Source organism: Micropterus dolomieu, linkage group LG09 (assembly GCF_021292245.1).
Source record: "Micropterus dolomieu isolate WLL.071019.BEF.003 ecotype Adirondacks linkage group LG09, ASM2129224v1, whole genome shotgun sequence".
Taxonomy (NCBI): domain Eukaryota; kingdom Metazoa; phylum Chordata; class Actinopteri; order Centrarchiformes; family Centrarchidae; genus Micropterus; species Micropterus dolomieu.
Genome location: NC_060158.1, coordinates 15,724,643 through 15,732,448, shown reverse-complemented (window position 1 = coordinate 15,732,448; position 7,806 = coordinate 15,724,643). Strand labels below are relative to the sequence as shown.

Sequence of the window (7,806 nt, the reverse complement as noted above, 5' to 3'; positions counted from 1 at the left end):
ACACACACACACACACACACACACACACACACACACACACACACACACACACAACTTAGCTTATGCATATGCAAGTTCACAAAAATACACACTAATCTTCCAATGCAAAAACCACCCACTCAAATACATATACAGTTCAACAGAGATGCCCGAGCTTTGGTCTGTGACGAATGCAGCATCTGTTCCAGTTTCCTAACAGACAGAGGAATGCAGCGCATCATATGTTTCTTCTCTTGTGCTATGACTCAAATCATTTATGGCGTCACATGTGCTTTGTAGAAAGGAATACTATGAATTATGCTTCAAGAGTAAACACAAAAAAAGGTCTTGGGGCAGTGTGAAATCCTCTCTGTTCACAGTCCAGCGTTGTAATTTGATTTCAAAGCTATTGCCATGGTCAATACCTCCTCAATTCTGTCTAATTTCTGCAGAGTAACTTGTTTTCATTTGAGCTCAAATATCCATTTTGTAATGATTGTCTGTGAGGGAACAATAGTGAAGAGTGTGTGTTGATGGAAAAAGCACGATTTCTGAGACTGACTGAAGTGCCGTTTGGAGTGGTTTTTCTTGTGCACTTAAGGAAACCTGATTTAAGGCTTTTAGAAGTCAACAGCTAGGTGAATGAGAAAACTTTAAAATTTAAAAACACAATTTAAAAACACATTCAAACTGCCTCTGGTCTTTCTCTCCTGCTGTCTCACTTCCCGCTCTCAACAATTCTCTTGGAGAACATAAAAATGGTTTGAGGTGCAATTTGATTTTCGCACCTCATCACAGCTTGGCACATGTTGAGGTCTATGAGAGATTGCAAAGGAATTGCGAAAGTATCTATGTGTTTCATTTCCTTTGCAGAAATAAAGGCTGAATTTCAGACACATGGAATTCACTGCTGTGCTCCTGCAGGTCGACACTTAAAATACCTTTCCTTGCAGTGAAAAGGTTATTTCAAGGATATAAATCAGTTTTCTACTAATTCATTTATTTACACACTGTGTTCACCTATCTGTTGAAATGATTGATGATGTGTTATTTGATGCATTTTTCATAAAATCTCCCCTCATTGCTGTTTCTTTTACTTTTTGTTAAGTGTCCAAACATTTACTAAACCAAAACATTTATCTGCTGTTGCCATTTATCTTTGTCACCACATTTTTTAGGAGTTGAAATTCGATGTCATCACGTATAAAAACTGCCACTGCCAAATGAACGGTTTGCCTCCCACACTGTGTTCCTGAAGGAGCCACAATGAGACTTTACAACAGATCTGAGCTTCACAGCGTGTGTCATATGTGCCAGATGAGAAACTACAGAGAAAGAACCTCTCCCTGCAGTAACTCATAAGCCACCTCTCTTCCTTATCCTAACATCCTTTCCCCTTTTTTCTTTTGTCATCTCTGATCATTTACCTTCATCTCTGTCTGTTTGTCTTTCTGTCCCTCGCCACTCTTATCCCTCTTCCTTTCCCCTCTGATAATGTAAAAGGTACTGATCTTAAGTCACAGCACATAAAGTTTTTTTTCAGAACATGATCAAAAGCAGTATTTGTTTGGCAACAGAGTCGCAACCCATTTAATTCCTTGTCTGTGTTGGCTACAAGTCAACACAGACATGACAAGCATAACATGTTTTGTTCCGGAGGTAAATTAGTGGCATAAATCAACCCTGCCTTGTCCTTTTGGGCTGTGTAATGGAAATCTAACTGATGGGAGATCTGAGGAAGCCAGCTGGGCAGCAGAGCAGCATGCTGGGAAAAATTTGCAGCATGAAGCTTAGGCCACACTGTGAGTAAATCAAACATCTCTTATTATTATCATTATGTGCACTGCACGACATGTCAGTGTGATGCTCACTGTGTGGCTGTGGGGTGTAATATCAATACACTGTTCGGATATGAACAGATTATGTTCTCTGAACAGACATATACAGCATCCAAATTATAGTTAAAACATTTTATAGCAATTTCTTTTTTTGCACAAAATTTACAAAATGCATAGAAAATATCACACCCCTTGTCACTCAGGTGGTTATTGTAAATCTGTAAAGTGTGAATTGGAACCGCTAGTAGCCAAAGCAGCATGACTCTTCATGATAGAGACAAATATCAACATAGAGGTGTTTCAAAGTTAGATATTCAGACATTCAACGAGGTTCTCCCTCAATAACTTTTCTAGCTAGCACATGATGACAATGCAGGCTTCTTGATGGTTTGTCACGAAATTTAATTTGACATTCACAGTCCCCAGATTTCTAATGACTTTGATCCCCTGATCCCCTTTTCTTCTAGAGCTATCACCTAAGGTTTTCACATGTCAATTGGACTATCTCAAAATCTATTGGATCCATTGGCACACGATTTTTTTACAGACAGTACATTTCAATTGGTCCAATACTTTGGTTGATGACCAAAAAACTGAAAAACTGACAATCTCATCATCCTCAGCTGTAGTTTGTATTTACTGCTAATGAGCAAATGTTAGCATGCTAACATGGTGAACTAAGACGTTAGCATTTAGCTCAAAGCGCCACTGTGCTGCCTCAAAAAGCCTCTACCATGGCTGTAGAATCCGGGTTAGTCTTGTTCTCTAATGTACCAATATTGAAGCCAGGCACCTTGTTTGATTTGACTAAAAGAAAACTGACTGCAGTTAGGGACTTTCTCAGAAGTGCATGTAAAAGAGAACTTATTGTCAATGCCTTCAAACTTGAAAAAAAAAGAGATCATATTTCTCCCGTATTAGCTTCTCTGCTCTGGCTCCCTGTAAAATCTTATCTTAAAGAGCTAGTAGTACCTTATTACCAGTAGAACACTGCTCTCCCAAAATACAGGGTTACTTGTGGTTCTAAAGTCTCTAAAAGTAAAATGCAGTACCTTCAGCAATCAAGCTCCTCTCCTGTGGAATCAGGTCCCAATTTGGGTTGGGGAGGCAGAAACCATCTCCACATTCAAGAGAGGCTCAAGACTTCCCACTTTGATAAAGCTTATAGTTAGGGCTGCCTCAGGTCCTGAACCATCCCTTAGTTATTTTTTCTATGCTATAGGCCTAGACTGCTGGGAGACTTCTCATAATGCACTGAGCTCCTCTCTCCTCCTCTTCTTCTGTATGCATTCTTATGCCATTAATGCATGTTACTAACTTGACTTCTTCCCTCTTCGATAGTTTTATGCCTTCTTGTCTCTCTTCTCTCTCCTTCTGTCGCTTTATGCAGGTGTTTCTGCTGTAGAGTCTTGGTGGTGGCAAGCCACCTACAGCCACCATGTTTCTGCTCGACTCCCACTGCTACAATTATTATTATAATATAATATAATATCCATTCATCCATCGTCAACCGCTTATCCTGCGTACAGGGTCGCGGGGGGCTGGAGCCCAGCTGACATCGGGCTAAAGGCACCCTGGACAGGTCACCAATCCATCGCAGGGCCACACATAGACAAACTCAAACCTAAGGACAATTTAGGGTCATCAGTTAATGTTCCCAGTCCGCATGGAAGGTGGACATGCAGAGAACATGCAAACTCCACTCAGAAACGCCGGCGAGCAGGGTTTGAACCCACAACCTTCTTGTTGTGAGGCCACTTGTTGTGAGGCCACAGTGCTATCCACCGAACTATATATATATATGTATACTGTACTAATATAATATAATATAATATAATATAATATAATATAATATAATATAATATAATATAATATATATATATATATATATATATATAATAGTATTTATATATATTTATTTATTTATTATGTTTGTTTTTGTTATTTACAGTATTGCCTCTAGCTGGGATTGGCTCCCTGCTTTCTCTTGTGAATTGTTGCTATATAACAAGTCATTTTTAAAGAAAAATCATACAATATGGCCCATGTTCTGTGCACAGCTAAACTTATGTATATGCATATACCGTATGTATGAAAAGCAGTAGAAAACATGAATTAGTGTAGGCCATTTCTTAAACATCTTCCAGTGTATGCCTGAATATTAACAGATAAAGCAGCTTTGTGATACACCCCTTGTTTGTCAACATTTCTATCATCTTACCTTCTTTGTTTTATCCATTGCCTTCAGTATGGCCATGTTCAGGTCTTCTAAGGCAGCGAGAACATTCTCATATTCACTGAGGTGCTTGGAGAAATACTCTTCACAGCAGAAAGGCAAAAAAAAAGAAACATTTTGTGATTTAAACAACTAGGACATGGCTGTAGGTATTTTGTTGAAGCAACATTGGTGTGACACCTCAGTCACATAGCCTGTAGGTGTTTGATCACAGAGCACGTGACCACATCTAACATGGTATTTCCTTGTGCTGGAAAAACGTCACATAGCATTTGAGTCTATGGTACTCCTGACTGTGGGGTAAAGCAAGATAATACTACTACTAATAGTAAACAGTACAGCTTATTACTGATATTAGTTTATTTAGGATCAACTTACCACAGAGTTCATCAGTGTCCACATTGCTGTAAAACAAAAAAATAAGGGAGACATTTAAATAAAAAGCATTCAAAACTAAAGTTTCCAAGGTTAAAGGAAACTCTGCATCTCTGCAAAACCTATTCCAGAGACAGAACTAGGATTTGGTGAATCTGTGTGTGATGACAAATGGAAGTGAGTTAAATATGTCATGAATAATTGAATAATTATTCATGAACCAGAGGTGTGTGTTAGAGACCAAGGGGAAGGGAAGGCAGTGAATCTCTCACAGGCAACCCTTGAGGAATTTTAGCTGTTTGTGATAAATGTCCATGCATGAGTGGGTTTTGGGGAGGTCTCAGTGTGTATCTGTGTGTCTGAAAGAGAGAGACAGAAACAGAGAAATAAAGAAAAGAAGAGCAAAAGAAATTGGTGAAAAGAATATTTTATAGTGGACAATTAGCCATTGTATCCTCTGTCCAACAAGAGACCCAAGAGACATCTTATGCCTTGTTACAGTGAAAGAGGCTGGGGAATTACACTGGTTTCTACTCTATCCAACACAAGCTTTAGCTGTTCACAAGGTAAAGTGCCTTAGAAATGAATTGGTTCCAACAGGAGAAAACACTTAGAGTCACAGAGGACAGGCAGGAACAGAGGAGGTACACCAAAGGTTAGACACTGAGTAACACTCACTTGAATTGGCTTGAAACTTGGTTTATTTTACATTTTAAGGTGCATTATCTATTTATGGACTACACACATGGGTAGCACTGTGAAGACTATGAGAAACATGTTGAATTGTAGTAGAACCCAGTTCAACAGAAATATAATTAATTCCATTAATTTTGCACATGCTGGTGTCCTTGCGTGTAACTGCCACTACAAAATCTCCATCCATAAGTTAAACTGTCTGTATTTAAAGACAACACGCAACATCATGTAGTCTGTAAATGCATGTGAATATCATGCAGCATTTTAATATCTGAAGTATCGAATAACCTTTCAGTGTTCGACATCAACCTGAGCAGGTTAGCCAGCCTGTCAGGAAGACCTTACAGCTCAGTGACTCAGTCTTTAATCAATACAAGATTCAATTAGAGACCTCCAAATTACTTCCCAACAACATTGCCATCTGTTTCCCTTTGTGTTAATTTCACACAGGGAGGCACATGTTCATTTGGTTTAACATGGCTCCATTAAAGTACTCCGTGATTTAGCACAGTGATGATAGCGATGACGACATGTGAATGTTTGTTTAAATTGGATGCAAATGGTGTGAATAATATACATTTGTTTGTGCATCTAATTTTGTTTTTCACATATACAATTACACATCTTTATGATACTGTCATAATGAGAACAAAAAATTACATAATGGAGAAAAATGATGTTGTTTGTCATTTTCGGCATGACTGTTTGAATGTCTTATCTTTCTCCCTGTGACTGCTGAGCCATTCAATCAGTGACGTTGCTACCATGATTCCTGATCAAATCAGCAATGATTAACATATTAATGAAAACATAAAAGAATCTAAAGTTGAACCCTGAGGCACACCAAAGTAACGTCTAACACCAGCATGTTTTCATCCCAGGGTACCCTTCAGCATCTGTATGAAGTTAAGATGTGGTCAACGTTGATAAATGGTCGCAGTTTGGTTAGGGTAAGGCACCAAATCAAATTGGTTTAGGTTAAGGAAAAGATTGTGTTTTGGGTTGAAGTACATCACGTCACAATAATGTAATGTAATGTTATGTAAGTTAAACTTTAAATAAGTCAACCTTGACTTTTGTTTCTGTATACTACACAACCTCACGCAGATGAGGGTTATAGAGTGTATATTTATGCAGTTTATGATAAATTCACATTATTGAAAAGGAGCTAGAGGGCCTTTTCATTAAGAATTTATAGTTTTGTATGTGAAATATGTTAAGTTTAGGTATAAGGCCAGAAAGGTATACTTATAGTTTGCATAGTTTGCATTCTGTAGTTATGTATATTCAGTAATAGTTTGGATCCACCTCTCTCTATCCTTACAAATTAACGTTAAATTAAAATGTAATCAATTAAATGTATAGCAGCTTTCAAACACAAAATGTAGCACAGGGTTTAGCACAAATCAACAAACAAAAGCAGACAGTTCAAACAGTTAATTTTAAATATTTCGAGATCCCCTTGACGTGTGTTTATAATGATGCAGCTCAACACCATTCACTCGTTTACCTACAATAACACTTGTATTTAAGATTCTGGATATGATGCATCACCATTTTGCAACATCACGGATAGGTGTAAGGATTGTCTAGAGTAAGAATATTTCACTAGTATTAACACAGAAGTGATACTGACATTTCAGTAAAAAAAAAAAATACTTTGTTTCTGCTCAGGTGAGAATGGGAACAAATTACATTCGTTCATTTAGCTGACGCTTTTATCCAAAGCAACTTACAATTGCTATACATGTCAGAGGTCGCACGCCTCTGGAGCAACTAGGGGTTAAGTGTCTTGCTCAGGGACACAATGGTGGATGGGTCACAGTGGGGGATTGAACCCGGGTCTCTCACACCAAAGGCATGTGTCTTATCTATTGCGCCGTGTAGGTAAATTTTCATTTAGTACAGTAACAGCTGGCCAACAGACAGTATGTTTGTAGAAATCCTCTTCTCTGCTGTATTTGAATGAGTTCATTAAGTAGTTTCAAATGATTCTATTTCTATTTTATTTATTTTTGCAGGCATGTATTTTATTAATGTTTCAATTTGTTAGCCAACAGTAATATAAACATTTTTTTTCAAGATGTGTAGATTTTACTTGGCTTTTATACAATTTATTCATATATACAGTGGGTACGGAAAGTATTCAGACCCCTTTAAATTTTTCACTCTTTGTTTCATTGCAGCCATTTTCCAAAAATCAAAAAAGTTCATTTTATTTCTCAGTAATGTACACTCAGCACCCCATCTTGACAGAAAAAAACAGAAATGTAGAAATTTTTGCAAATTTATTAAAAAAGAAAAACTGAAATATCACATGGTCATAAGTATTCAGACCCTTTGCTCAGTATTTAGTAGAAGCACCCTTTTGATCTAATACAGCCATGAGTCGTTTTGGGAAAGATGCAACAAGTTTTTCACATCTGGATTTGGGTATCCTCTGCCATTCCTCCTTGCAGATCCTCTCCAGTTCTGTCAGGTTGGATGGTAAACGTTGGTGGACAGCCATTTTCAGGTCTCTCCAGAGATGCTCAATTGGGTTTAAGTCAGGGCTCTGGCTGGGCCATTCAAGAACAGCCACGGAGTTGTTGTGAAGCCGCTCCTTCGTTATTTTAGCGGTGTGCTTAGGGTCATTGTCTTGTTGGAAGGTAAACCTTCGGCCCAGTCTGAGGTCCAGAGCAC

At 38.1% G+C, this 7,806-nt stretch overlaps 1 protein-coding gene across 1 annotated transcript in view; it reads right to left on the bottom strand.

Annotated features, from left to right (window-relative positions):
* necab1 (N-terminal EF-hand calcium binding protein 1) overlaps positions 1–7,806 on the bottom strand; it is a 44,696-nt gene that overhangs the window by 26,424 nt on the left and 10,466 nt on the right. The window contains exons 4-5 of the mRNA XM_046059076.1: positions 4,432–4,457; positions 4,039–4,136 (exon numbers count right to left, since the gene is read on the bottom strand). Of these exons, the coding sequence (XP_045915032.1) occupies positions 4,039–4,136; positions 4,432–4,457 (124 nt within the window). The remainder of the gene's footprint in view (positions 1–4,038; positions 4,137–4,431; positions 4,458–7,806) is intronic.